Raw genomic sequence first — 27,203 nt, forward strand, 5'->3', positions numbered from 1 at the left:
TCACCCTCCACGGCTGCGGAACTTTATTGGGATTGGACAAACACACCATCCTTCTCGGTCGTGGGCTCCCGCGTCCACAGGACCCTGCCACACAGAGACCCACCCGGGTGCGCGGGGGACACGCCCTCCCTCTAGAAACAGGTTCAGCAACCACCACACGAGCCTTAGGCCCCACGGGCGGAGTCAGTAACACTCCACAGCTCCTCCGGCCTCGAGAGTCACCTTCAGGCCCAGAGTCCAGGCCCCCTGCCCAGGAGGACCGAGGCCAGCTCATGTCCTGACGTGGGAACCGCACACAGATGGGGCCCGACTCCCTTCCTTCAGGGCCTGGGACGTGACCCTGACTTTCTGGCTCTAGAAACAAGGGGACCAGCGGGGGTTCCACGGGAGGGGGAATGATGGGGAAGGGCCCCTGTCGGCCCTGAAGCCCAGCTCCAGGGCCAGGAAGCCCCCCTCTTCCCTGTCCAGAGGGCCTGGGTCTGTGGAGGAGGGGCTCAGGGCAGGGCTTCCAGCTTCGACGCGGGGCTCCGAGGGTCTTCCTGGCTTGGGTGGGGCGGAGGGTGATGCTTTCGGGGGCTGAGGGCCTCCCATGTAAGGGGGCCGGGCTGCGGCCCCTGCCCAAGCCAGCAGCTCATCTCTCCGGCAGCAGCATGAAGAACGCAGCCTTCAGGAAGCGGCCACAGCTGCAGAGCGCAGCCACGAGCCAGTGGGAGCGGAGGCCGGGGTCGGTGCTGACCACGCACTTGAGCACATCCGTCTGGGAGGGACGAGGAGGCAGTTAGAGAGTGGAGCGGAGAGGGTGTGGCCTGTGCCCCCCCCCAACCCCGGGTCAGCCAGGTCGCCTGAGGGAATGCTCGAGGCCGTTTGGGAAGGCTTGTGGTCCAGCTGGATGGAAGCCTCCAGCATGGGACCCGACCCAACAGGTGGATTCCGATGGTGAGAGGGAAGGGAGGGGAGCCTGCTGGGCCCCCAGCCATGGGACCAGCTACCAGCTCGGCCACCTGCTGACATCCCAGTGTCCTTCTGCAGATGCCGTGGAGCCTGGGGTGCCAGGGAAGGACAAATCCCTTAGCACAGGAGCAGGAACTGAGCTTTCCAGAAGCCCAGTGAATGGCCACTCCTTACTTCCTTATTTCTTTCTAGTCCTGCTAAGAAATGAAGTACTATCCCTACAGCTAAACCTTTGGCCATGGTGTCAATCAGCATCCTGGCTGCCCTGGTGCCCAGCCTCAGCCGGGCTCCAGGACAGGATGGCAGGATGGGACAGCGGGAGGCCCACAGCCACGTGACTCATCCAGGAGGTGACACCCCCCCGCCCAGTGCCGCCTTCAGATGAGATCACAGCCCCAGTGGCCCCTCACCGCACCCCCTGTGGCTCCAGTCCCAGCAGAGGCTGAGCTCCGTCCCCTCGGCCAGTGTGCTTTGCACACCTTTGCCCACCATCCATTTTACAGAGGAGAAAACAGCTCTCCTACGGGTACAGCTGCCCCGCAGTCCCCGAGGCCTGGCCAGGTGATCGGGGACATGGAGACTCTGACACCATCCCTGGGGCGGGCGGCGGGTTTTAGCTCTGGAGTCGGGGGTGGTCAGACCCAGAGGGCCCACACTGGAGCTGGGCCGCAGGAGCCGTCCTGGGCTGGGCAGCCCCGGCCTCGCCCCTCCTCCAGCCCCGATCACCCCTGCCACTGCCAGCACTCAGGCGTTCAACTACCACCCCCTTCCTGGCACCGCCATATTCCCTCACCCATCCACCGCGTCTCCGCAGCCAGGTCGCCAGGGTCTTGCGCACGAACTCCCCGAGGCAGTCAACGAGGGCGTGGACCAGGGCGGGCTGGGCCTGTCGCACGCAGTCCACGGCCAGCCCCGCAGCCACTGAGTACAGGGACACAACCTTGCCCCAGGTGATTCCTGCAGGGAGAGAGATGGGTGCTGGTCACCAAAGGCCACCAAGACCCAGCTCGAGGCCAGCCCGCAGGGTCACGTGAGGGGGCTGAGCCACACCCCTGCCATTCCGCTGGTGACTGGGGTCGACACCCGGGGCAGCCTCAACCCACAGCTCCCACCAGACGGGGAGCTCGGTCAGCTGGCGGCTGTGCGAGTCCCAGCCACCGTCTGCTGCAGGTCAGTCCTGCCACCGTCACACGTCGTTCTCAGGCGGGGATGTCTCGAGCCTGCGTTACACACCTGCACACCTGGGCCAGGGCCTGGCGATGACCCTGCACAGCCCAGTATCTGCTGGAGGAGGTGATGGAGCAGAAAGGCAAAGAGGAGGCTGAGCAGGTCAAGGGGGCTCAGTGACTCGGCACTGGATGTGATAAACAGGAAGCAGCTTCCATCTGCGCCTGCCCCCAGCACAGCCCTGCGAGGACAGAGGATGTTCTCCATGTAAAGAAGCTGAGGCCCCGGGAGGAATGGCCTTGCCCAGACCACCAAGCTACTGGGGGCAGAACTGAGATGGAGCCCACCTGGGAGGAAAGACAGATGAATGACAGTCTGGGGAACAGTGCTTGCCAGTTGTATAAGGTTCCTTAATATAGAAAGAGATTTTATAAATCAATGAGAAAAAGAGAGAAACCTTTCAAAAGAAATACGAACACAGAATACAAACGGCTGATTCACAAAAGAAGAAGCATTAACAGTACACTAGACACATGAAAGATGCTCACCCTCACCGATAAACAAAGAAGTGTACATTAGAACGCGATGTAAATTATAGTCTATCAGACAAAATTCCAAGTGGCAATGTGAAGATCCATGTAACTGTGCAGCCTGGTAACTGTGATGCAAAAGACAGCTGGAGGGCACCCGGCACCACCTGTGAAAGGACACAAACGTGGGTGCCCCGCCTGAGCCCTAGAAGGAAGCAGCACAGGCAGGGAGGAAGCATGCCCCTCAACCCATGTTCACACCACAGCTGGGACAGTCTGTCATAAGAGCACAAGTCAGTGCGAATGAATCCCTGTTCACAGTCGCCAAAAGGTGGAAATGACAAAACGTAAATAAGCAGTGAGTGGAAAAGCACAATGTGGTCCAGCCACACAGCGGAATGATATTTGGCCTCAAAGTGGAAGGAAGCGCTGACAGGGCCACAACCTGATGAACCTTGAAAACATCGCGCTCAGTGAAAGAAGCGGACTTGAAAGGCCACACGTATCGTATGAGTCCATTCCTATGAAATGTGCAGGACTGTCAGATCCGTGGAGACAGAAGGCAGACCAGTGGTCCCTGGGGGCTGCAGGAGGGGGCCAGGCAGTGACAGCCTAATGGGAATGGGTGTTCTTCCCACTGGCAAAGAACTTGGAGAGGTGGTGGTTGCACGATACTGTGCATGCATTCAACGCCACTGAATCATACACTTTAAAATGGTTAACTGGGACTTCCCTGGCGGTCTAGTGGTTAGGACTCTGTGCTTCCACTGCAGGGGGAATGGGTTCAATCCTTGGTCGGGGAACTAAGATCCCACATGCCGCGTGGTGTAGTCAATAAATAATAAATAAATAAAATGGTTAATTGTACGTCATGTGAATTTCACCTCAACGAAAATTTTAAAACCCCGTAAATCAGGCCAGGCCACTCCCCAACCCTCCTGTTACTGTCCCTTCCCATCTCCTTCAAAGTAAATCCAAGTCTGAAGTCCCACCTGAGCTGGCTGCTGGCCCCTCTGAGGCCCCCTTGTCCTGCGACATGGCCTCATGCGTGCTATCCCAGCCTCACCACTGCCTGCAGGGCTCCCTCACCCCCAGGGCTCTGCCCAAGGTCCTCCCTCTAAGGGCCACGCAGACCGTGATGGCATCAGGTCCTGGTGACGCTGCCGTCACACCACGCTCCCCATTGACCAACTGCTCGTGGGTGCCAGCCCTGGCGGGCTCTGTGCTGCTCACAGCTGTGCCCTTGGCACCCCCAGGCTTGGCGTCCTGCAGGTACCCACCACCACCAGGGGACAGGTGAAGGGTCAGCATGGCAGGGCGGGGATCAAGAGAATGAACACGCGTTCTGCGGTGCTGTGTGGAGAGGTGAGCTCCACGTGATGGCCACGTTATACCTGGAGAGGAAAGCCCTGGTCCGGAAGGTGCCGGCAGGGTGGTCTCTGGGAGGTGGGGCTCAGGTATGTCCTATTTTCTTTGAGGTCTTTGTGTTCTTTTTTACGGAGATATAATCTCACTAGCGTAAATTCATCCTTTTAAAGTGTGAGATCCAGTGTTTTTAGCATATTGACAATGTTGTACAACCACCACCACTATCGAATTCCAGACATTTTCACTCCAAATCACTGTCCCCAGGAGCATCACGCCCCTGTCACCCCAGCTCTGGTAACCTCTAATCTACTCTGTCTCTGTGGATTACCTGTTCTGGACGTTTCACGAATGCAGTCACACAGTAGGTCCCACTTTGTGTCTGACTCCGTTCACTGAGCAAAATGTTTTCAAGGTTCCTCCGTGCTGTCCTGGTGTGAGCACCTCATTCCTTGTTACGGCCGAATAACGTTCCATCGAGTGGATGGGCCACCCGTCAGGAAACGAGCACGTGGGCTGTTGGCCCCTCCGGCCGTGGGGATACGCGGCTCTGAACACTCGTGTGCAAGCCCTTGTGTGGACATGTGGCTTCCTTTCTCAGGGGTCAAAACCGAGGAGCGGAACTGCCGGGTCAGGGGGTGACCCCATCAGAGTTACCATTGGAGAAGCTGCCAGACCACTTCACGCCCTGACTCTTCACAGCCTCACCCGTGCTGAGTTCTCTGAAGTTTTGCCTTGAGTGCCCCAGTGGGCGCGAGGTGGCATCTTGCTGTGGTTTGATGAGTGTTTGCCTGGTGACTGATGATACTGAGCAACTTCTCATGCACGTACTGGCTGTTCATACATCTTCCTTGAAGAGATGTCCATTCAGACCCTTTGCTCTTTTTAAAGTGAGGTGGTCTTTTTAGTACTGATTTCTGAGAGTTCTTTATCTCATGTGTTTTCTGATCTTTCCGTGGTGAAATATTTTGCTCTTGTAATGAGAAGAAAAAAATGAAAACACTTGCCAACTTTCAGTTTTTCCACTGAAGGGAACCGAGAAGCGCCTGCAGCCAAGATGCAGCCTGGAACAGCGCCCCCTGCCTCTGCCTTCGCGGGGGCTCAGCCACGTGGGGAGGCCACCTGGAACCCTGCCCTGCAGTCCTCGAGCCGTGCACGTCACCGGCTACAGCCAGAGCAGGTGAGGGGCCGGCCGGGACGACGAGGGGGAGGAATATCCAGCCCGGGGGGTCAGCGCGTGCAAGACCCAGCTGCTTGGGAGAGGCTGCGGGCAGAGACGGGCAGGGCCGGCAAGCATCTGATGGCTGGAGCTTGCCTGGTGGCAAGAGGGCCTGAGGACCGGGAAGGCTGGGATGAACAAGGGGTGAAGAGAGACCTCGGGTGGGCGGGAAGCGGGAGGGTGCGTGCGGCAGCCACGGGCTGGTCGGGGGGTGGGCTGAGAGCCCATCGGCAGCACAAGGGGCGGCCCGCAGCCCTATACTCCACGGAGCCTGTCCCTGCTCCCCTTTCAGGTGGCTCTGAGGTCAACAGAGGTTAAGAACCACTTGCAGGTCACAGAGCCCATGAGGGGCTGGGCGCCCCAAAGCACCAGAGGGGCAGGTGGCGGTGTGGAGGCCACCACGAGAAAAGGGTAGGGCCAGCTGGGTGGGGCGGGGATGCTTGATCGCAGAGAAGTACATCCTGCTCTGGTTTCAAGCGAAAAATCACGGGCTTTAAACTGAACTCCCCAAGTGAAAGAAGCCACTGGTACCCTGTGCCCATTCATCAAGGCCACACCTTCCTCCCCGCCCCTCCCCCTCCCCGCCCTGCCCCAGCCCCCGCCTCGTCCTTCCAGAACCCAGAGCCCTTCTGGGCACGTCTCCGGCCCGTCCGGCACTGAGCAAGCGGGGCAGGCAGGGGTGGGCGCTTCGTCCCGGCTGCCCGCCCTCTGTCCCTGCCCACACACCAGCCACCTCCCCGGGGCCCAGCCGCCCCCCGCCCCCTCAGTCCCGAACACCAGCGGCTGCAGCCGCATTCTCAGAGATGACCCTTCCTTTTAAAGCCAGCCCTCACTCTAAGCCAGCCGCCCGCCCACCCGACAGCGGAGACAGACACCGGCGGCCACCCACGCGCCAGCGTCAGGCCTTACGGGAGCCCAGGGAGGGCCCAGGGCGGCTGTCAGCTCCCTTCCCCGGCCTGCCCAGGTCACCGCGAGGGCACCCGGGTCAGGACTGCCAGACCTCCTGGGCATCCCACGCCTCTCACCAGCCTCCTCCCTCCCAGGCACTCCCCCGTGAAGTTCTGGCCACCCAGTGACGCCCTGGAGGCTGGGTCCTGCAGCCGGGGGTCCCGCGTCCCTGCCACGCCAGTCTGCCCACCAGGGGTCGGAGGGGCCTCCCCGAGAGGGGACAGTGCAGGGCAACACCCAGAGGGTGCGGTCAGCGGGCTGGGGGCCCTCTGATGGGATGCGGCAGCCCCAGCCCCTCCACCGGCCTCCTTTCTTCTGCCGGTGGGCGGAGGTCCCCCATGGGGTGGGACTGTGGCTCCCGGCGCCCTCTGCCCCAAAGCCCTGCTGCCGTCCCAACCATCCGACGGCTAAGGAACGGCAAGGGGTGTTCCAAGGTCACGCCGCTGGTCGACGACAGACCCAAAGCCGCCTCGCAGAAGGGGCCCGTCCTCCCCAAAGCCCTTCCCACCCTCGATGCCACGTGGCCACTCACACCCCCACTCCACCAGGATGCGCCCCGGGAACACTCTGGCTCTGGGGCCCCCAAGCCCCCCTCCTTGAGGGCTGGGACTGGCCATCCCGTCCATCACAGCGTCCCCAGGCCCAGGGCAGCGCCAGACAGTGCTGGGGAAACCTCGGTGGGATCGGCTGATGGGGCAGGTGCTGCACTGGGCTGGGGGCTTCGGTCACCTGATGGCCAGCAGCGCCTGGCGCCTGCTACGTACCAGGACACAGGACCGAGGTGGACACGCAGGGCAGGGGCGCCAGAACAGGGCACGAGGTCACGGGTGGGGAGACGAGGTCTGTGGACCTCAGGGAGCCCAGCAGGTCCCAGGAGGCGGCGTGGGAACGAGAGGGGGTTTTGGGGGATGAGTCCTAGAGTTTCCTGGGAGCCTGGAGGCAGGTGTGCAGACCGGAAGCAGCACGAGCTGAACTCAGGGCGAGGGCACACGGAGGAGGGGCAGACGTCACCTGCTCCTAGGGCCCAGGTGGAGGCTCCGGGAGACCCACAGGTGACTGCGGGCCAGCCGGGTGAGACAGGTGTGTCAGCATTCTCCAAACGTGTGCCGGTGAGCCGCTCCACCAGGGACTCCCACCCTAGCGCACCCCTTCCACTGTGGGGGCTGTTCTGCGACCTGCCTCTGACCAACAGACTCAGGCTCAGTGACACGGCGACTTCTTACGTCAAAAGAGCCTGGCGGCGCCCACTTGGGCTGCTTGGGACCTGCGGCCACGCCGTGAGAGCCCAAGCCCCACAGGACACGTACTGCCACACGCAGAACAACCCCACCCCACTCCAGCCAACAGTCAGCACCAACTGGCAGCCTGGGACATGCAGCCCAGACAGGGCTTCCGGTCACTGCAGCCCCAGGACCGCACAAGAGGCCCACTGTCCTTGGACCCAGGGAGGCTCCCCTGAGAGCCCACCCAGCGCTGCAGCCCGGCCCTGACCCACAGACCCTGGGCCATGCCAGCAGTGTGGGCCCCCTGGACACACAGGCCTACCTGCAGAAACGATCTGGGCCGCCACAGCCAGGAAGGCGTCGGTCACCACGGTCTCGGACTGCAGGGGGATGTTCAGCTGGCGGGCCACGTTGCGGTAGACGCTGGGCCGGATCAGCTCCAGCTCGTCCGCTGCGGTCACACAGGCGGGTCAGAGGTGGTCACACCCACGGGGTGTGGGGCCCACGCGGGCCTGGGGCCAGCCCACTCCTCAGCCTGTGGCCATAGCTGGGGACCCTGATCCCAGCCCTATTCCTGACCCCTCGACCTGTCACATGCCCACCCACGAGACACCACCCCCAGAACCCCCGGGGACAAGACCAGGGAGGTGCGGTGGGCACCCCCAGACCTGCCTCTGGGGCCTGTCCCCTCTGCCGAGCCAGCCACGCCCACCCTCCCCCCAGGGCAGAGCCGGCTGGGCCAGTGGGGCGGGCACCCCAGCAGTGCCTGACCAGTGACTCACAGCCCACAGCCAGCTGCATGGGAGGGCGGTAGTCCGACAGGCAAGCAGCCAGCCCGACATGGGTGTGGACTGTGCCAGCGACCCCACACCGGTGGGGAGCCCAGCTGCTGCCTCACAGGGGTGTCCTCGCTCAGGCGCCAGCACCATTCAGTGAACCAAGAAAAGGAGCCACTACCCGGGGCCGCCAGCACCACACAGGGTCAGACCTCGGCTCCTGGGGCCAAGCAGGGGTATCTGGATGGGGCGGCCGCACGTGGCAGCGGGAGGCCCTGTCAAGGGCGCTGCCTGCACGTGTGCCCGCTGCAGCGCCCCTGGCAGTCACGTGCCGGGAATCCCACACAGCCCTCGGACTGGGCATCCCCCAACCCAGCCGCCTCTCCGCCAAAGCAAACAGGAAAACGCTTCCGACTGGAAGTCCAGGCGATAAGGGCTCCGAGTCACCCATGGGGCCAGATGCACTCCATCTAATTAATTAAGATCTGGAACCAGAGGAGGACTGCGGGGAGGCTGGCAGAACGATGCGGGAGGGAGCATGGAAACTCCCAGGGCTGGCCTGGCTGTTCCCACATACAGACCCCGGGGTCTACTGGGGACTGACCCCAACTCGACCCGGGCCTCTTCCTGTTTGCTGCTGCTCCAGGAGCGGGGCGTCTGTGCTCGGGAGGAACTGGGGGTATGCTGGGGACAGGGAGACAGCTCCAGGCCATGACTGGTGGGGAAGGGGCGGTCACGCTGAGCAGCTGCAAGGGCGGATGCTTTGGTGGTTCAAGCCATCTCCCTCCAGGGTCCCCTTAGCCATCTCGCAGGAACTGAACCCCAGGGACTGGCCGTGATGAGGCCGGATGCTGGAGGAGGGCCTGAAGGCCTGGCCCCTGAGAGGGCCAGCGCAGGGCACTTGGCCGGACTCTGCTCCTCCAGCCCTGGCCGGAAGCATCCCAGGCTCTCCGGGTCTGAGGTCACAGTGTTGAAGGGACAGATACCGGCCCGGTCTGATTAGCAGAGCCCAAAGCAGGGCTTTTCAGAAAGTTCAAACAGTAGGGACCCTGGGCCCAAGGAAGAGGCAGCCCCGAGCCGCTGCTCGCAGGCAAGGAGATGGAGCTGGGGGCAGGCAGGGCAGAGGCAGGATCTCCTCCTGGCCACTCCAGGGGCTCTTGGGAGGTCAAGACACCATATTCACCAGGACCCTCTGGAGTGCTCCCCCAGTGTTGTCCCCACAGCCCAACTGGAAGAGGTGGCTCGGGCGCTGACCTCAGGGGAGTCCAGGCACTCTGGGCCTCTGGCTGATCCCCCAAACCCCACTTGCTCCCCTCCCCTGAGACCCAGGCGGGACACCGCCCCCCTGGCAGCCCTCTGCAATGGCCCCTCGGCACCTGTGTGTCTCCCCTGGACCCCAACACTCCTGTGCAGGCCAGGTCTACACAACCCTGCCCCCAGGGTCCACACAAAACAGGGCAAGCAGACGCGCAAGCCAGCCTGAGGAGGGGAGGGCATCCGCTTTCACAGGGCGTTCCCTCCAACCAGGGCTCCCCTGGAGAGCCACCTGGTCAGGGCTCCATCTGCGCTGCCACACCTCCCCGTGTGCACACGCTTGGGGTGGAACTGTCACACTGGATGGGGCAGGGCTGAGCAGCCTCAGTCCCCGTGGAGAGGTGGACTGACTGAGTCAGCTGGGCCGGTCCCTCCCCCTCTGGGGTCCTTGGAGAAGGTGGAGACAGTTACCGGGCTGTGTGTGACCCCACGTCAAGTACCTCCACTCAGCTGGCGTCCAGGTGAGATCCTGGGCTGCCCAGCCTCACGGTGGCTCAGCCCTCCTGGGGCACTAAATTTCGCCGGGAGCCCTAAGAGGCCTCCTAATCGAGAGAAGAGCGACCCATGGCAGGATTTGAGCCAGTAACTGCAAGGACCTATTTTCCAAAACAAACAGCAGGACACGTGGTCCGACAAAGGATTTTTGTGCCCAGCTGAGCACAAGGGTCACTCAGGAAGTTTAGCCACCAAAACATCATTCTTCCCGGAGCTGTCTATCCTTTATGGCCAGAGTGTCTGAAATCCGGGCTGAGCAGGCAAATGCGGGGAGGTCTTTGGCGGGTGCACAGGCGAGCCTGAGGGGGGACTGGAAGAGTGGGGTGCTGGAGGGATCATCGGTCTGGGTGCGCCCGCCTTGTGCGCCGGGTTACTCAGGGCACACCGGACCAGCCCCCTCTCTGCCTCAGAGGGGAGACCGAGGCCCAGCAGGGGCGGGTGCCGGCGCGGTCACCGGCGGGCGGGCCAGTGCAGGGACAGCTGTACCCCGAGGCGCAGCGGGGCCGCCCCGCTGGCCGGCTTTGGAGGGTAAGCCTGGGATCCCGCCCGCCGAGGCCCGCACTCACCCAGGCGCAGCAGCACCGTGCACACTTCGGCCAGGCGGCCGCCGGGGGCGGGCGCGGCGCGCTCCGGCGCGCTCCAGGCGAGGCCGGCGCGCAGCAGCCGCGCGTGCACGAACTCCCGGCCGAGCGCCTTGGCCTGGGCCACCAGCTCCTTGTCGGTGGGCGAGCGGTCAAAGGCGTCCATGATCTCGGCGGCGAAGACCGAGGAGCGCCGCAGCACCTCCATGGCGGGGACGCGGGCGGGGGGCGCCGCACCTGCGGGCAGAGGGTGCTCAGACGGGCCCGCCCCGCCGCCCCGGCCTGGCTGGCGGAGGGGAAGGTCGGCCGCGCGACAACGGCGGGCAGCGGGGAGCGTGGAAGGGGCGCGGCGTGCGCCTAGATCTCGTGCGTGCGCCGGGCCGGAGCGCACAGGGAGGCCGGGCCGGCGCGGCTCTGGGGAAGGGCTTCGGCCAGCTGCGGGTAAGCGTTCCTGTTTGTGCCCCAAATCTTTAAAAGCGCGGTGTCACCTTCTTTTAGATGCCGAACTCAATCACAAAGATCCCCACGGGTGCCGGGGATAGGAAGGACCTCGGGGAAATGGCGATTGGCTCTGGGGCCGCCGTGCCCGCGCTCGAAGACGAGTGCGCGGGCGGCGGAGGCGTGGGCGGGGGGCATGGCCCGACCTGCTCCCAACCGGCGGCAGCCGGGACCCCGGCCCGGCCCAGCGTCCGGGGCCACCACCCACCTCCGCGCCTCGCCGTCCTCGGTGTTTGTCCCCGGCCTCGCCGTTCCCATGGCGCGGCCCGCCCTGCTCACCTCTCCCGCCGCATGTCTCGGGCGCGGGGGCTGGGGAGGAGTGCTGGCCTCAGTATCTGCTGGCCGCCGTCTCCGCAGATCTGGATCCTTCCATTCAAACTGGCGAGGACGCGCGCCCCGCCCCGGCGCCCGCCCTGTCCACGCCTGAGCCGGGCTGGAGCGCTGAGGGCGCGGGGTCTCGGGCCCTACGGGGCCTCCGGCGGCGGCGTCGGGGGCGAGGCGAGTGCGGACAGCACAGCGCAACTTTCCGCCGGGCGATAGGCGAGGCTTGGGGCTTTGCCTTCTAAGGGAAAGGCAACCCCGGGGCGGAGCCACGGCCAGAGCTTCCCCGCCGCCTCACCGCTTAAGGAGGACCGAGCGAGTTCCCGGTATGCGCTCAAGGAGGGCCACGGGGCAGGAGCTGTCCCCCACTGTCCCAGTGATTAGGACCTGGCTCTGGCACCAGCCGCCTGGATTCACAGCCGGCTTCATTATCGTATTGATTCCTAGAGGTTCTTTATATATTCTGGATGCTCTGTCCCTGGTCTTACACATGGCTTGGTATTGGAGGTGGGTACTTGGATTTGCATTGTATGGAAGGTATTGCAAATACCTTCTGCCATTCTGTGGTTTGCTGTTGCTTATATTGAACAGGAATTTTCTCAGTGACGTCCAATTTATCAATCTTTTCTCATGTTTAGTGCTTTTTTATTAGGATATTCTCCCGTGTTTTCTTTTAGAAGCTTAATTGTTTTAGCATTCACATTTAGATCTATGGTGGATCACAAATTAATTCCTGTGAATATTGTGGTAGGGAGTCAGAGCTCATTTTTTCTATATGGATATCCAGTAGACCATCATCGGTTATTGAAAGGGCCCTCATCTTTCCACTGAATTGGAGAAGAGTCCCCATTATACACCAAGTGACTGTGTATGTGAGGATCTGTTCTGGACTCTTTTCTATCCCACTGGTCTATTTCTCTACCCTTTTTTTTTTTTTTTTTTTGGCATGTGGGATCTTAGTTCCGTGACCAGGGATCGAGCCCACGGCCCCTGCCTAGGAGGCACAGAGTCTTAACCACTGGACCACTAGGGAAGTCCCTATTTCACTATCCTTGAGTCAACGTCTCAACAGGATGAACCCACTTGCCTTAATTCACATACATACAACACTTCACCCAATAGCTGTTGAATACATGTTCTTTCCGTGTGCACATAGGATGTTAAACAAAATAGACCATATCCTGGGCCATGAAGTCTCAACAAATTTCAAAGGATTGAAATCATACAAGTGTGTCCTCTATGAATTAAACTAAAACTCAAAAACAGGAAAACTATGAGAAAGCCTCCAAGTACTTGGAAATTAAATATCACACTTCTAAATAATCAGTGGGTCAAATAGTAATCACGAGGGAAGTCGTAAAATATTTTGAAGTGAACTACAGTGAAAACATGACATATCAAATGCTGTGGGATATAGGTAAAGCAGTGCTTCAAGGAAAATTTATAGCTTTAGAAGAAAGGTTAAAATTAATGCTCTAAGCTCCAATTCAAGAAGCTAGAAAAAGAACAACAAGTTAAATCTAAAGATGAGAGGAAATAAAAATAAAAGCAGAAATTAATGAAACAAAGCAAAAATCAGGGAAACTCAACCAAGCCAAAAGAGATTAATAGAATGGATAATCCCCTGGAAATAATGGGTAAAAAAAGAAAACACAAATTCCAATGTCAGGAATGAAAAGAGGACATCACCACAGATACTACAAACATTAAAAAGCTATTAAGAGTATATTATGAACAACTTTATGACAGTAATTTGAAATTTAAATGAAACAATTTACCCAAACTGACGCTAGAAGCAATAGAAAATCTGGATAATCCTATAACAATTAAATAAATTTAATTCATAATTTAAAATCTTCCCACAAAGAAAATTCTAGGTTCAGATGTTTTCCTTGAGGAATTCCTCTAAACAGTTGAAGAAATATCACTGACCTCACACAAACCTGCACAAAGAATAGAAAATGAGGGAACATTTCCCGTCTCATTTTGGGAGGCCAACACACCATTGATGCTGACACCTATCAGGAACCTGTTGGGCCTCTGCCTTGGCTTCCCCGTCTGTAGAATAGAGAAAATAGTAATACCTACATTTTGTGGACCAAATTAGTCAATCCATGTATAAAAGTGCTTGTCATATAGTAATTGCTCAGGAATTGGAGCTGTTTTTTCAGAAAAGCTTTCAAGTGTGAGTGCTCATTTTATTGCACTCTTTAACGCACAGTCTGGAGCAGGACAGGGTCTGCCTCTGGCATCTCTGAAGAGCACTAAGGTTTGGGATTCCCTGTATTTTATAGGTGGAAATATGGAAGCTCAGGATGGGAAAGGGATTGCTGAAGGAGTCAGTGCAGGACTGGGCACAGGCAGATTGGGACAACTCCCCAGCCCTGCCCCAGGCCCACGGAATGTATCTCCGGCAGGGGAAGAACCTATGCCCACTCCCCCGCCCCGCAGTGGCCTCAGGCAGCTTCCCACCCTGCCCACAGCCTCAGTTTCCTCCTATACAAAAATAGGATCACGTTTTCTACTTCCTGTCTCCTGGGCAGCACGGATTGGTGCGGAAAGACTCGTGCGCCCTGACACAGGAGCGATAGATGCATCTGTTTAGCGAGCTTCCTTCAGTACAGGAGCTGCCGTGCCTGGATCCAGCCATGCCTGAACCAGTGGACCTCTCCCTGGACATTTTAGACCAGCTCAAAGCCGTGCCTCAGGACACTCACTGCAGGATACTGAGGACCCTGAGGGACTGGAAGCGGCCCAAGTGTTTATCAAAAGGGGAGATTAAGCCCATCTGGAGTATCCAGACCACGGACCCTGAGCCAGACCTTAGAGAGCCCGGGTCAGGCTAGAATCAGTTGAGACCTTCCTGTCCCTTGAGGACTGGAGGAGGCTGACCTGATCAGCCCAGTCCCAGCCCCCAAGCCCCCAAGTGTGCGTAGACTTTCCTACAGTTGCCATTGGCACTGAGTTTCCGCCTCTGCAGATTTCCTGCTCTCCGCTCTTGCCTTTTGTCCGATCCCTCTGTCTGCCCTGCAATTGACCCAGTGGGTCCCTGGTTGCCGAGAAGCCTTCTGAGTGCCGACACCGGCCCAAACTGGCTTGAGCACAGGGAGCCTTGTTGATTTATGGGACTAAATTGTCCTGGGAGACACCTACTGGTTTCAGGCATGGCTGGATCCAGGGGTCTCTCTTGCTATCTGTGAGTCTGTCTGCTCCTTCGTGACAGCTCTGCTCTCAGGCAGGCTGTCCCTGAGTGATGGCAGAAGACGCCACAGCTCCCTGTCTACACCGCACAAGTTCAGTCTTTCCCAGTGGGAGAAAAAGCCAGTCTTCCCAGGGAGTTCCTGGGGATGACCTGGGGCCAGCAGCTTCTGTCCCGTGCCTATCTCTGAACCAGCTGTGGCTGGAGATGGGAAGGTGCCAGCCTTTCGGGCCCAGTCACATTTGTGGCTCTGGACAGGGTGCCGGGGCCTATCGGTGCCACTGAACAACCCGGAGGAGGGTCCTGGCTTTCCATAAAAACCTGCTCAAGTCTGCTGTGTGGGCCACAATTTGGGGAGCAGAGGGCTCCATAACCCAGTGACACCAGTGTAAGAAAGTGAGTGGCAACATTCACCTCGACGTGGACAGGGGTCCTGCCTGGTCTGCATATGGCCACGCAGAGGGACAGGCACAGGTGAGTGTTGTCCCCGCCTCCAGAGCAAATGCCCAGGCCCCTGGAACGCTGTCCACAGCCTCCTTCAGAGCCCATGTGGGCCTTTTGCCGAGCCTGGCCCTGGAGGGGACTGAGTGGCCGGGTGTGGACGTGTAGGGCTCACGTGTGGGCTCTGGCGGGCAGGGCCAGCTGTGGACTCAGCAAGGGTCTTGGCAGGAGGCTGGCCTCCCGGTGGGTCTGGGCCTTGCACCTGGTAGGCGCTGGCCTGCATGGTCTATTGAGTGGCTCCTGGGCTCCTCCTGTGTCCAAGGATCCCCGGGCCTGCGGGGCCGGCCTCACCACAGCCTCTTTGCTCTCCTCTCACAACGTATCCCGAGAGCCACTTCTGCCTCCTTGCTGCTAGTGCCCCAGTCCAGGCCACTTCCCCCCACCCCCTCTCCAGTCCGCCCTGTGCACGGGGACAGTGTCCTTTCAAAACCAACCAGATTCGTCAGCGCAAGGCCAGGGCCTCTCCCCTCTCTGCCTGCTCGGGGGTTTCAGCTGAACAAACACACTTGTGCCGCAGGGCCTTTGCATGGGCTGTTCCTTCCTTCCTAGATTGTTACAGCTCTGCTCATGTGTCACTTCCTCAGAGAGGCCCCCTCCTGCGCCTGCCTCTCCCTTTGCCCCGGCTAAAATCTTCCCACCCCACTGTGCACAGCAGATCCCTGCAGGGGTAGCTGAAGACAAGGTGGTCTGGGAGGATGTGGCACCCTAGGGGTGTGACACACTCTGCCCCTCACGCACCCCCAGTCTGCCCTCCCGGGAGTCCAAACCATCCCTGACAGTAGTTGTTCACAACACTACATGTAGTGTTGTGTTGTGTGTGTTCTGCTTCCCTCTGGGCAGCCGTCCACCTAGGCCGCCCGCCTCCTTTTCAGGCTACCCCCCGGGCCCCCAGGCGGGTGCCTGTGCTGAGCACACGTGTGGACAGAACCGAGAGCGGGGCCGGCTGTGACTACGGCCCCTACTCCTTCCAGTGGGTCCCCAAATCATCTGCTTTGGGGGGGGAGTTTATTCTAAACCCTGAGCCCTCCTGGCCCCTTTCCTCTTGAGGGCTGCGGTGTCCGCCTGGCCATCAGCGATTACAGTAGCGATGGGACACCTCCGGCTACAAGGAACAGAAAGCCAGCCCTCAGACAGGCCAGGGACTTATGCTCTCAGCTCCTGGAAGGAGGAAGAGACAGAGGGGCAGCGGGCCTTCCCAGGCACCAGCCTCTCTGCAGGGGGTTCCACGTGCCACCTCAGTGGAAGCGGAGACGGAGGCTCCTGGCCCAAAATGTAGAGTGTCCTTGAACCCTGGAGACGTTTAAGGAATCCCAGAAGCGGGAGCTAATGAAGTACTCAGGAGGCCGTCAGTCGTAACCCTCAGGCTCGGCCCAGGCCTCGGGTGAGGTCACCGCCGGCTGCAGATCAGAGCGCCCCAGGGGCGGGAGCCTCAGGGGTGACACGCAGGGTCACAGTGGGCTGCCTCCCGGGGGTCTCCCCTCGGGCTTCTCTGGCCCCCACCCCACCCCAGGGACTAAAAGGCGGGAGCTGCACCCCAACTCCCATTGAGGAGGGGTCCCACCGGTGCCACTGAGGGGCAGGTAACCCTCCCCACCCCCCCCCAGCACAGTTGGGTGGGCGGACGCTGGGGGACGGGCCCCTGGGGTGGGGCTCTGCTCTGAAAGGCCGCCTGGGTGGGCGTCCGTTCCCTGCTCTTCCAGTGACCCGGCCATCCGACCGTGACCAGAGGTGTCCAGACGGGACCTGGGGTACAGAGGCAGCACCTCCAAGCTTGGGAGGCTGACAGCCGCATTTGCCCAGAGGTCTCCCGGGGCCAGCCCCTCCCCGTTTATTTTTCGCCAGAAGCTCATTCTTCACGGGGAATCAGAGCCCAGGCCAGAAGGGTTTTGTATAAACTTGGATAAGAGCAAGATAAACAACCTGGGAGCCCGCACAACAGAGGGCAGCGCGGCCAGGGGAGGGGTCCACGTGCCCGGCTTTGAGCCCAGCCCCCCGTGTCCAGTGGGGGCTGGAAGGGTGGGCTCCAGGCTGGTGTGGCCTCGTGTCCTGGGTCACATGGAACAGCCACGTCGCACCTGCCACCATCGCCAGCCCCTCTGGCAGCACCCTGGGTGCTACAAGTTATAAAATGAAGTCTTGCCTGCCTGAGGGGTGAACAGGGCAGTCGCGTTGTTTAATGCATTCGTAGGGCCCCAGGAGCCGAGGGGGCCAAGTACCTTCCTGGCGGTCTGTCAGCGTCTGAGCCTCATGACTCGTCCTGGCAGAGGGTTTGCTCATTTTCTCCAGCGCGACTTCTTTTTCTCATTGGTTTGTCTGTGTTCTTTGTATTCTGGGTATTAATCCTTTGCCTGCAAAAGTTTCCCCCAGGCTGTCACCAAGCGCGTTTCTTTGCTGGTTCAGAACTGGCAGGTCTGAGCATCCCGCCCTGCGCTCCTAAGCCGGCCACCCAGGCTTTGTTCCTGACCTCCTGGTGTGCTTTTTAAAATCCATTTCTGTGAATGTGGAAAAGACTTTCTTTTTCTTCCCCAGGTTGGGCTGGCGGTTGGTCCAGCATCTCCTGCCGGAGAGGCCTGTGATTTTCCCAGAACTTTAAACACTAAGCTGAAGCGGGTCTCAGTGTGTGTGTCCCAGACCTACCCCAGCTTCTATCCCTCCACGCTTCCTATTACTTCATCATATGTGTTGACGCCTGGTACAGTCATTTCCACCTGTATGCATTTGTTGTGCATTTTAACCAAAGTTATGCATGTCCGTGGTTTAAGGAATCCAGTGGTTCTTGGGGGTTTTCCAGGAAAAGCAGCTGTCTCAGGACCACCTTCCCGGCAGGCAGTTTCCAAGTCAGGGCTCATCCCAGCCCCTCCTGTGAACGCCTCTGCTTTCACTGCTGCATTCCTCAGCCAGGGCGTATCCCTGCAGGATGAGGAACTAGCAGCTCCCACAGCCCCTCACCTACTTCTTGGTCCCTCTATCTTTCTTCCTTTTTTTTTTTTTCCAATTTTACTGGTCTAGTTGATTTACAGTGTTGTGTTAATTTCTGCTGTACAGCGAAGTGACTCAGTTATACGTATATATATTCTTTTTCATATTCTTTTCTATTCTGGTTTATCACGGGATACTGAATACAGTTCCCTGTGCTCTACAGTAGGACCTTGTTGTTTATCCATCCTACGTATAATAGTTTGCACCTGCGAACCCCAAACTCCCCATACTTCCCTCCCCCACCCCTACCGCCTTGGCAACCACAAGTCTGTTCTCTATGTCTGTGAGTCTGTTTCTGTTTTGTAGATAAGCTCTTTTGTGTCATATTTTAGATTCCACATATAAGTGATATCATATGGTATTTGTTTTTCTGACTTACTTCACTTAGTATGATAATCTCTAGGTCCATCCATGTTGCTGCAAATGGCATTACTTCATTCTTTTGAATGGCTGAGTAATAGTCCATTTTATCTCTCTCTATATAAATACATATGTATATATGTAAAGAAGATGTGGGACATATATACAATGGAATATATACCCGCCACATCTTCTTTCTCCATTCATCTGTCGATGGACATTTAGGTTGCTTCCATGGCTTGGCTATGCACACGGGGTGCATGTATCTTTTTGAATTATAGTTTTGTCTGGGTATATGCCCAGGAATGGAACTGCTGGATCATATGGCAACTCTATTTTTAGTTTTTTGAGGAACCTCCATACTGTTCTCCACAGTGGCTATACCAATTTACATTCCCATCAACAGTGTAGGAGGGTTCCCTTTTCTCCACACCCTCTCCAGCATTTATTATTTGTAGACTTTTCTTTTTTAATAATTTATTTATTATTTATGGCTGCATTGGGTTTTCGTTGCTGTGCGTGGGCTTTCTCTAGTTGCGACGAGCGGGGGCTACTCTTCGTTGCGGTGCGCGGGCTTCTCATTGCAGTGGCTTCTCTTGTTGCAGAGCCTGGGCTCTAGGCACGCAGGCTTCCGTAGCTGTAACTTGCGGGCTCTAGAGCGCAGGCTCAGTAGTTGTGGCGGACGGGCTTAGTTGCTCCGCGGCATGTGGGACTTTCCCGGACCAGGGCTCGAACCCGTGTCCCCTGCACTGGCAGGCGGATTCTTAACCACTGCGTCACCAGGGAAGTCCCTATTTGTAGACTTTTTAATGATGGCCATTCTGACCCGTGTGAGGTGATACCTCATTGTAGTTTTGATTTGCATTTCTCTAATAATTAGCAATGTTGAGTGTCTTTTCATGTGCCTGCTGGCCATCTGTGTGTCTTCTTTGGAGAAATGTCTATCTAGGTCTTCTGCCCATTTTTCCATTGTGTTGTTTGTTTTTTTGATGTTGAGTTGTATGAGCTGTTTGTATATTTTGGAAATTAAGCCCTTATCGGTCACATCATTTGCAAATATTTTCCCCCAGTCCATAGGTTGTCTTTTTGTTTTGTTTATGGTTTCTTTTGCTGTGCAAAAGCTTATAAGCTTGATTAGGTCCCATTTGTTTATTTTTGCTTTTATTTCTATTACCTTGGGAGACTGACCTAAGAAAACATTGGTATGATTTATGTCAGAGAATGTTTTGCTTATGTTCTCTTCTAGGAGTTTTATGGTGTTCTCTCTTATATCTGTCTTTAAGTTATTTTGAGTTTATTTTTGTGTATGGTATGAGGGAGTGCTCTAACTTCACTGATTTACACGCAGCTGTCCAGCTTTCCCAGCACCACTTGCTGAAGAGACTTTCTTTTCCCCATTGTATAATCTTGCCTCTTTTGTCAAAGATTAATTGTCCATAGGCGTGTGGGCTTATTTCTGGTTGGCCTCTCTGTCTTTCTTTTTAAAATTTCCGGGTCCTTCATCTCAATGGATTGGTGGAGGGTTCTCCTCTCTGTAAAGGTTTGAAGCCATGTTCACAGTTCTAATTTTCTAGGGGGATCCTTCCGCGCACACGCCGAAGTTCGCCACAGGTGCGTCCAATCATCCAGGGTTACCTACATTCAGATGCGCTCCCCAGATAAAGACCCCCGGCATCCCTGGGCCCTGACCCCACAGCCCCTCCACTCCGCAGGGACTCCATCAGGACCACGAACGACGCTGTGGGCTGGTCTTACCCTGTCCTCTTAAAGACATACGCGAGACAGGTCGAACACACGTGCCGTCGTGCTCTTTAATCTTCGAGGCTGAGGACGACAGGCCCCACCTCCCTCTCTCATTGGTGGAGGACCGAGTCCCCGCCCACCTCGGTGATCTCATCACCATCCGCCTTGGCCGCTCGCCGCCGAGATGCCCTTCCTGCCTGGAGGTACCTTACGGCCCTGCAAATGCTTATCAGTCGCTTTAACAGATGCATCCGCCAGCCATCGTCACCTCTCCTCCGTCTTCCTGCCCCGTCTGCACGGTCCCCGCCGCCCGCCCCGGGTTAGGAGAGCGCCTCCGTTCTGCCTATGGCCTGTTGGATTCTGATGCCTCCTTACTCCGTGACTGTTGCCTTAACAGTACCCTGGTCTCTGTTTTTTGGGCACAATATCTTATCTCTCTGGGGATTGTGATTTCAAAGGGCATTTTGGTGGCGGCATCCCCAGACTGCCTGCTTTGTCCCCGTTTTTCCAGCACTTCTGTATGATTTGGTCCTTCCCTTTGGGGGCGGGGGGGGGTGCGTGGAATTCCTTGGCTGTCCTTCCACGTGGACAAGAAGGACCAGCAGCGCCTTGTGGGATCCGAGCAGCGCCTGGTGACTGGCCGGCCTCTTTCTTGGGGTCCCCGAAAGGAGGTCTTCTTCCCCTGAGAAGCTTGCTTGGGTCTCCTGCGTGGGTGGGGTGGAGTGCCCGTCTGGCCGGTGGCATCCCGGAGCAGAGTGCGGGAAAATGGGCCCGACCACAGGTCGGAAGGCGGCACCTCCTTTACCCCTCCCCCAGCCCTCGCCGTCCCCCACTTTCCCAAGGTTGGGGCCTCGCGGACCCAGTTTCTCTGGTAAGGAGGGTCTGAGCTCATTTTGTCCCGGGGCCTGGCGGTGGGAGGTAGGGAAGGTCAGACCCCTCACAGCCACCTGTGCCCCACTGCTCATCACTGACCCCTTCTGCAGGGACTGGGTTTTTCACTGTCACAATATTCACATCTGGGGGGTGGGGGGATGGGTGCACTCCTGTCCCTGGACAACTGGCCAGGCCACCTGACCTGCCTCGGCCAGTGGTTCGTGAGCAGTCATGAGGGCCACAGCCAAGCAAAAGCTTAAAGGTCAGGGTGTGTCTCTGCCTCCTTGCTTTTCCCTTTGCTGCAGGATGGCCAGAGAGGGCTGACTTCCCACCGGGCACCTGGAGGAGGACAGCATGTAAGTGGAGCCTTGGGGAACCTGGCAGGGGGGACACGGTGCCTGTGTGAGAAAGGAACCTCAGCTGCCGACAGCCACCGTGGTTGCCGGGCTGTTTGTACCAAGCGCGGCCGGGCCGGGCTGACAGCTGCCCTCACTGAGGTGGGTACCAGCCTCACCTTCCCATTAGAATCTCTCACCCACTGCTGTCTCCTCTCCAGTTTCCTTTGCTCCTGTGGGTTCTCCTCTGGTTAAAAGCCCTCCGTGGTCATTCCGGAGGGGCTTGCCGAGGGGGACGTGGCTGCAGTGACCCTGTGCCTGTTTCCCAGCCAACACTCGTGCAGACTTTACGGGCGCCCCTGACGCCCCTGAGCCCATGCCTCTTGGGTTCTCTCGCCCCTGTTCTCTTTCAGAGCAGCTTGTGGGAGCAAACTCCCTGAGTGCCCGTGTGTTTGAAAATGCCTTTAATTCCATTGTTGTGCTTGAAAGACTGTGGCTTGGAGTAGAATTTGAAGCGTCCCTTCACTGTCTTCATTCTCCAGGTGTACCTGTCCCCCTGATTTTTGTTCCTTTTCCCCCTCGTATCCTCCCCCACCCCTCCGTCCCTTCCTTCTCTCCATCCTTAATTTCCTGTGGCTGCTGCCACAAACCTGGTGACTGAGAACAGCAGACACCTGTTGTCTCCCAGTTCTGGAGGCTGGAAGTCAGAAGATCCAGGAGTGGCAGGGCTGTGTCCCCTGCAGTCTCCGGGCGAGGGTCTGTCCCAGGCTCTCCCCCTCTGCTGCCAGCCGCTCGGCCTGGAGCTGCGTCACTGCCCTGTCTGCCCATCTCGTCATGTGGCCCCTCCGTGTCTCCCTCTTCTTTTTTTTTTTTTTTTTGGCTGCACCACACAACCTGCGGGATCTTTGTTCCCTGACCAGGGATCGAACCCGTGCCCCCTGCAGTGGAAGCGCAGAGTCTTAACCACTGGACCACCAAGGAAGTCTCTCCGTCTTCTTATGAGGACATGAGTCACTGGACTTAGGATGTCAGTGTGACCTCATCCTCACTTGATCACATCTGCAAAGTCTCCATTTCCAAATAAAGTCACATTCACATGTATCGGGGGTTAGGCCTGAAACATATTTGGTGGGGGGACACCATCAAACCCACAGCACCCCCTCCATTTTGAAGGTTTGTCTTTATCTTTAGAGTTCTGACATTTTACTATTATGTGTCAGGTCAAGATTTTCTAACCTGAAAACCACATTCCTCTTCAGTTTCGGGGAAACTTTCCCCAGCGTGTGTGTGTGTGTGTGTGTGTGTGTGTGCGCGCGCGCGCGGAGTGCCTTCCCTCCCCCTCCCTCCCCTCTGGTCTCCTCCTGGAACTCCTGCTAGAGGGACAGTAGGCCTGGGGCATCTCTCCTCCACGTCTCGTGACTGTGTTTTTCTGGGCTCTACATTCTCGAGGGATTCCTCGGCTCAGCACATGAATCTATTTACTGCAGGGACACGATTCCTTCCGCAGACGCTGCCCTCTCTGGCCTCCCTGCATCCCAGAGTCTTCTCCGGCTGCTCCGTCAACTGTGTTTCCCAGGCTTGGGGGTGGGGATGGGGTTCTTTCTTCAATCGAGCTGCTGTTTCCCGCCCGTCCTGGCCTGCTTCCAGTGCCCGGTGTGCTGGCTGAGTAACAAGCCCAGAGACGTTCCCGTCCAGATCCCTGAGATACGCTATTTCACATGGCCGCTGGGGCTGTGGGATTAAACTCAGGGTCTTGAGAAGCGAGAGCTCTCTGGATGGTCCAGGTAGGCCCAGGGCCATCGCACCGGTCCTATAACAGGGAGGTGGGAGGGTTGGCCCGTAGGGGAGACGGATGTGTCACAGGGTCCAAGAGAAGCTGGGTCGGAGACAGGCTGCGTTGCTGGCTTTGCAAGTGGAGGAGGGGCCACGAGGCAAGGGATGCTGGCGGCTTCTAGGAGCAGATTCTCCCCCGAGGCTGCAGAAGGAATGTCTCTGCTGACAGTTTTAAGCCCCCAGGCCTCCTTTGGACTTCTGCCCTCCAGGCTGTTGGATGAGGGCGTGTTGTCTTGGTCTCGCTCAGTTTGCAGTGATTTGCAGCCCAAGGACATGGGCTTAGGGACCTGCTCTGCTGCCCCTCTGCCCCTGTAACCTAGTCATAAAACTAATACGTGTTCATCTGATAAATTCTGGGAAGTACAGAAAAAGTGTTAAAATTTTGCATGGAAGATTCATACTCTGGCTCACGAGCAACCATTGTAATGGTTGGATGCACTTCTCGCCATCCACAGGAGAGATGGGGGAGGGGACTCAGGGATGGAGGGAGCTGGGCGGGAATATGAGCCATTTCTGTTTCTCCCACTTGTGTCTTAGGTTCCGAGCGCTCGAGCGTCAGGACTTTCTAAGCAGCATTTTGGTGTCTGTACCACCTTCCACTCGATGGGCGTTTCATTCCGTTATTTATGTCACCGGGTTTTGAAGTTTGCATTTTTTCACTATTGGCCTAAATCGTGTATCTCTGATCATTTTCCTGGCCTCAGTGCCCGGGAGCGGAGTTGCGAGGCCAGTGGGAAGGGGAGTTTTAAAAGCTTCGCATCTGGAGCGAGTTGTGGAGACAGTGTTGTCCCCCGGGGCCCAGCGCCAGGACCCGAGCCAGAAAAGGGCTGAGGAGGTGGCGCTTCGTCGGTGGGCACGGGGCACAGTGGGCATTTGGGCTGGAGCCCGATGCCACCCATCTCTGCCCAGAGAGATGGCGCAGGCAGCGTCTGGGGGGCTGGAGGCACCTGGAGGCGCCTGGCTTCACCAAGTGTCTCCCAAACACCTCTCAGTGCTGGAACGCAGGGATTGGCCCGTGAGGCTAGAGAAGGTGGCCCAGGCCCCGGGGGGACACCTGTGTGGACGGCCTCGGGGGTGTGGCTGTCAGGGCTGCTTGCCCCTTGGCTACCCTGGGCCCCAAGTCCCGGCGGGCCTGCAAGTGGCCTGCTCACTGGGGTGCGTGGGAGAGACCTCAGCCGCACACTCGGCAATTACCGCGTGCCCCCGATGGACGTGTCAGACGTGGCGCCCACGCTGGGCAGAGAGGAGCCTGGCTCGGGCCCATCCCAGCGGCCATCTCCAGGGCTGTCACACCGTGCCCCACCCGCCCCCGGCCGTCCCCCATCTTGTGGCTCAGGGTTCATGGAGGGCCGCTTTGGGCCCTGGAGAAGGGTGGTGGGCACCCAGCACAGGCTGGCTGACCCTTGGCCAAGGTGGACACTCCCCCGGTTGCACGGCTCCTGGGAGAGGCCAGCGGAGGCTGGTGGGGGAGGGAAGGCCTGCCCTGGGGGCCACCCCCGTCTCAGAGCTGGGACCCGAGGCTGCTGTGAGCGCCGAGGCCCTGAGGACGGGCAGCAGGTGGCAGCAGCTGGCAGTGGGCACAGGGCACAGCCCTGAGCTGCTAGAGCCTCCGGAGCAGCCCTGGGCTGTGAGGCCAGACCCAGTTCAAGCTCCGGAGAGAGAACGTGGGGCTGGGGCCCCTCAGGGGCGGGCATCCACTGATGCCTGGGGGAGGGGGCCCCGGAGGTAGGCAGGGGGCAACTCTGATGCCCCCACCTCCCCCGGGGTTGAGGGAGGGCAGGGCCCTGGGGTTCCTGTCACTGTTTGGGGCGGGAGCAACCAGCCACATCCCTCACTTTTGAAGTTTCCACAGTTGGGAGGATTCAGTGAATGGGGTGGGGAGGGGGAGGAGGGCCCCACCCCCGCTCCTCGCTGCCCAGCTCCAGGGGCAGCACGGGATGCAGGGCCCACACCCCTTTGCAGAGCTGGCGACCCCAGGGCACCCCGCCTGCCCCCAACCCTGGCCTTGAGCCAGCAGCCGGCTTCACACCCCCTTCACCGAGGCCCTAAATCGTAGGTGGTTTTCCTCTCATCTGTGATAAACGATTAACCACAGGTGTGGACCTGCCAGCCAGGTGCCAGCAGGAGGGGTTGGGGGCAGAAGCCGTGACCCCTGCGGTGCCCAGAGGCTGTCGACTGAGGGATGTGACAGGGCTCATCTGCCCAGGGGCCGCCGGGAGCCCCCCAACCTGTAGCCCACGTGGGACAGAAAGCACCCAGGTCCTCGGCCACCCCAGGCGACGGGGACAGGCAGCGAAAGGGCTGGACGATTACTGGGCCCTTTTCCTGCTCTTGGGACATTTATTTTTCCCGACAGGAGTTCTTTTTCTTCCGTCTTCCCCCCCTTCCTGAGGCCTGGAGGCCTCCTTTATGCACAAATATGTTATTTTGAAGCACTCTGCATTGTTCTGAGATTTCAAAGTCACGGCCAGAAGCCAGAGACAACATATTTTTCTGGCTATAACAGTAACAGTAAATCCTGGTCACTAAAGTATGCTTGGAAAATAAGAAAGCACGCGGAGAGAAAAAATTTGACTCTGTGTTGCTGTGTAGAGAGCAGGACTGAGTACTTCGGTCTCTTTCTCTTCAGTTTAAAGTAACATACACACTTGTCCAAAACTAGCGCATGGCTCTGAAACCTGGTCTTGCATTTAATGCTCTATCCTGTGTGCCCCGGCGTCCCTTCACATTCCTGGTGGCCGTGGGGCATACCGTCCATAACCAGAGGCTCCTACCCGCCCCTCCAGCAGCCTGTCCTCACCCACAAGGCATGCCTGCCTGGGAGACCCCTACCCTTCGCAGACACTCCCCCCGGCTTTGGGAGTGGGGGGCTGCATTGCACGTGGCAAGTCCGAGGTCTGCCTGGGGTTTGGACTTGAACCTGACGGAGGGACGGGGTACTTCAGCTCAGAAGAGAAAGCCGGTGCCCTCTGACCTTCCCAGTCCCAGGGACCCCCAGGGTGCATGTGGTTTAGGGACCGTTCGCACTCAGCTGGGGGTCCACTCACGGTCCCCATTGGACAGAGGGGAAGCTGAGGCTCAGAGAGGGCGCATGTGGACAGCAGGGGTCAAAGTCTGCGGGTCAGGCAGAGAGACCCCAGGGGCTCGAGGCGCCAGCAGGGTGCTGGCTGGCGGGGGGGGGCCCGGCAGGTCCTCTGCCCTGAAGTGCTCACCGCCTGGGTTCCGCGCCGCACCGAGCCCAGGGGCCGCTTGACCCCATCCTCCCTGTTCCCCAGGACACCCCGAGATGGGACAGCCCTGGGAGCCCCGTGACACCTGCCATGTCTTTGGAAGAGGGGCCGTTACGCCCAAGGAGAGGCGGCCAGGCAGGCCCCACCTACCACCCACCCAGCACGGCCTCAGCACCCTTGCCACCCACTCTCCACGAGGGCACCGCCGCCAGCTTCAGCCCACGGGGCCTGGCGATTTCCCTCAGCGACCCACTCCCAGGGGCAGGCAGCTCCAGCCCCACCTACGCCTGCCACCCACCGTACCTGCGCGGAATGTGCTCCTCCGACACCCCTGACGTGAGTCAGTTCGACACCAGTGTGGCTGCAAGAGGGCGCACCGTGGAGCAGAGGCCTGGGTGCCTCACCCCAGCGCCAGGCCCCGGACCCGGGGTCCCGGCACAGTCTGACACCAGCACCAGGGCCACCTTGCGACTGGGATCCTCAGGCCGTGGGGAGCTCGGTCAGGCCAGGAAAGGGTGGCAGGGACAGAAAGCACTGTTCCTCACTGGGACCCTGATGAGCATGGCCTCGAGTGGAAGCCTGGGTGGTACCCTTCTGTGCAGTTCAGGAAGGCCCACCGGCGACCTTCCCCGCCCGCCCGTGCACCTGCCCCCGCACTGAGCCGGCTCCGCCCTGTGCAGCCACCCTGAGCCCTGCCTGGCCTGCCGCCCGTGTCCTCCGACCCCAGCACCTGGGCCAGGCAGGGCCAGCCGCCAACACTCC

The 27,203-nt window shown here is 58.8% G+C and overlaps 3 protein-coding genes across 6 annotated transcripts in view; 2 read left to right on the forward strand and 1 right to left on the reverse strand.

Moving 5' to 3' along the window:
* BOK (BCL2 family apoptosis regulator BOK) lies at positions 1 to 17,631 on the reverse strand. 4 transcript variants are annotated; one of them, XM_027116315.1, is made up of 6 exons: positions 17,305 to 17,605; positions 11,276 to 13,446; positions 10,555 to 10,806; positions 7,726 to 7,854; positions 1,745 to 1,908; positions 1 to 757 (listed from the first exon to the last, which is right to left on the reverse strand). In XM_027116315.1, the coding sequence occupies exons 3-6, from the start codon at positions 10,775 to 10,777 to the stop codon at positions 632 to 634; spliced, it is 642 nt and encodes a 213-aa protein (XP_026972116.1). In that variant the 5' UTR covers positions 10,778 to 10,806; positions 11,276 to 13,446; positions 17,305 to 17,605; the 3' UTR covers positions 1 to 631. The 4 variants fall into 4 exon arrangements, with proteins under 4 accessions (XP_026972116.1, XP_026972101.1, XP_026972107.1 ...); XM_027116300.1 differs by having other exon boundaries at positions 11,347 to 13,446; positions 17,305 to 17,602; XM_027116306.1 differs by lacking the exon at positions 17,305 to 17,605 and having other exon boundaries at positions 11,347 to 13,692.
* The window catches only part of STK25 (serine/threonine kinase 25), a 34,538-nt gene continuing 18,162 nt past the window's right edge, over positions 10,828 to 27,203 (forward strand). The window contains exon 1 of the mRNA XM_027116237.1: positions 10,828 to 11,010. The gene's annotated coding sequence lies outside the window, so the exon portion shown is untranslated. The remainder of the gene's footprint in view (positions 11,011 to 27,203) is intronic.
* Positions 14,037 to 27,101, forward strand: LOC113625128 (uncharacterized). The gene is made up of 5 exons (XM_027115650.1): positions 14,037 to 14,224; positions 15,981 to 16,058; positions 20,124 to 20,373; positions 21,349 to 21,540; positions 26,487 to 27,101. The coding sequence occupies exons 1-5, from the start codon at positions 14,037 to 14,039 to the stop codon at positions 27,099 to 27,101; spliced, it is 1,323 nt and encodes a 440-aa protein (XP_026971451.1).

The sequence above is a fragment of the Aethalodelphis obliquidens genome, unplaced genomic scaffold (assembly GCF_003676395.1).
Source record: "Aethalodelphis obliquidens isolate GAN/ISIS:26980383/991018 unplaced genomic scaffold, ASM367639v1 scaffold2, whole genome shotgun sequence".
Taxonomy (NCBI): Eukaryota; Metazoa; Chordata; class Mammalia; order Artiodactyla; family Delphinidae; genus Aethalodelphis; species Aethalodelphis obliquidens.

Coding starts and splice junctions, on each gene's coding strand:
- LOC113625128 (XM_027115650.1), top strand. CDS start 14,037: ATGCCTGAACCAGTGGACCTCTCCCTGGACATTTTAGACCAGCTCAAA. Junction 14,225..15,980: donor CCAGACCTTAGAGAGCCCGG/GTCAGGCTAGAA, acceptor CCGGGCCCCCAG/GCGGGTGCCTGTGCTGAGCA. Junction 16,059..20,123: donor TACGGCCCCTACTCCTTCCA/GTGGGTCCCCAA, acceptor CTGACCCCACAG/CCCCTCCACTCCGCAGGGAC.
- BOK (XM_027116315.1), bottom strand. CDS start 10,777: ATGGAGGTGCTGCGGCGCTCCTCGGTCTTCGCCGCCGAGATCATGGAC. Junction 7,855..10,554: donor CACGGTGCTGCTGCGCCTGG/GTGAGTGCGGGC, acceptor GTGTGACCGCAG/CGGACGAGCTGGAGCTGATC. Junction 1,909..7,725: donor GGCCCAGATCGTTTCTGCAG/GTAGGCCTGTGT, acceptor CTCTCCCTGCAG/GAATCACCTGGGGCAAGGTT.